The sequence below is a fragment of the Austrofundulus limnaeus genome, unplaced genomic scaffold (assembly GCF_001266775.1).
Source record: "Austrofundulus limnaeus strain Quisiro unplaced genomic scaffold, Austrofundulus_limnaeus-1.0 Scaffold1015, whole genome shotgun sequence".
Taxonomy (NCBI): Eukaryota; Metazoa; Chordata; class Actinopteri; order Cyprinodontiformes; family Rivulidae; genus Austrofundulus; species Austrofundulus limnaeus.
In genome coordinates, this window is record NW_013953417.1 from 47,882 (window position 1) to 49,104 (window position 1,223).

A 1,223-nucleotide genomic window follows, 5' to 3' on the forward strand; every position below is an offset into this window, starting at 1 on the left:
AGTGTAAACTGTAGAGTCCTGGCCTGTAGATGAGTGTAAACTGCAGAGTCCTGACCTGTAGATGAGTGTAAACTGCAGAGTCCTGACCCGACGATGTAGGTTGTGTGTGCTGGCTCATTCTTTTGAACAGTGGCTGTTTTTTTTTCACCAATGACTGAAGAAGTCTCTTGGAGGAGAGATGAAACGTTTCAGTAAAGAAGAACCATCCAGAGGACCTACTGATATATATATTTATATTTTTGATCTGGTAATGTGTTGTTGTTTTTTTTCAGAGTGTGCGAGACCCTTCAGGAGCCTCCATTGCCCTGTACACCGCCAAACTGCATCATCCCAACAAGACGGGCAACCATGTAGTGCTTCAGGCTCTCTTCTACCTCCTGGACCGGGCAGTAGAAAGGTGACCACATGAACAAATATCTGTGTTTCTAAAGATGTGTTTGATGAACAGTCCTGGAGTAATATCATGTGCTGTCAAACTGGAACATTTCACTGTAAACTAGAAACTGAATCAAGTTCATGATTTCATTTATTTTCATGGGCTTTCTTCTTTACACATGTTGCTTTCTTCCACAGCTTTGAGACACAGAGGAACGGCCTGGTGTTTATCTATGACATGGCAGGTTCCAACTACACAAACTTTGAGCTGGACCTGAGCAAGAAGATCCTCAACTTATTGAAGGTTTGAGTCTCAGTGTGTGAACTGTTTTACACAGATGGTTATTTTCAAACTAACTTGTCAGAAACGGGACTTAGATTTTATCAACTATTCCTTCTCTCCAACTTCAAACATTACAATTTCAAGTTAAACTTTAACACCGTTACTTTCACAATGCGTGGTTTTTCACACTGAATTCAGTTGTCAGTATCTAGAGCTAATAACTATGTCATCAGCTAGCTGCAGCATTTCTGCCTGAGGCACTTCAACACTATTTTAATATTTTTAATGGATTTGACGAGGAAAACAAATTGATGATGTCACTAGTGTTTATTGACCCTTTGCACCTGCGTCACTAAGTCACGTGGGAACACCATGACGGCTATCAGAAGCCAGGGGGCGGTGTGTCGAACAGAATGACTGTTTTTCTAAGTTGTTTCTTTGTTTTTTGCCGTGGCTTTTAGTCTACTTGATGAAGTTGAGCTACAGTGGTTTGCAAAAGTATTCATACCCCTTGAACTTTTCCATATTTTGTCACATTACAACCACAAACATAAATATATTTCAG

The 1,223-nt window shown here is 40.4% G+C and overlaps 1 protein-coding gene across 1 annotated transcript in view; it reads left to right on the forward strand.

Moving 5' to 3' along the window:
- Positions 1–1,223, forward strand: part of ptpn9a (protein tyrosine phosphatase non-receptor type 9a) — a gene marked incomplete at its 3' end in the record, with an annotated part of 45,337 nt that overhangs the window by 32,404 nt on the left and 11,710 nt on the right. The window contains 2 exon segments of the mRNA XM_014030201.1: positions 273–397; positions 574–679. Of these exon segments, the coding sequence (XP_013885655.1) occupies positions 273–397; positions 574–679 (231 nt within the window).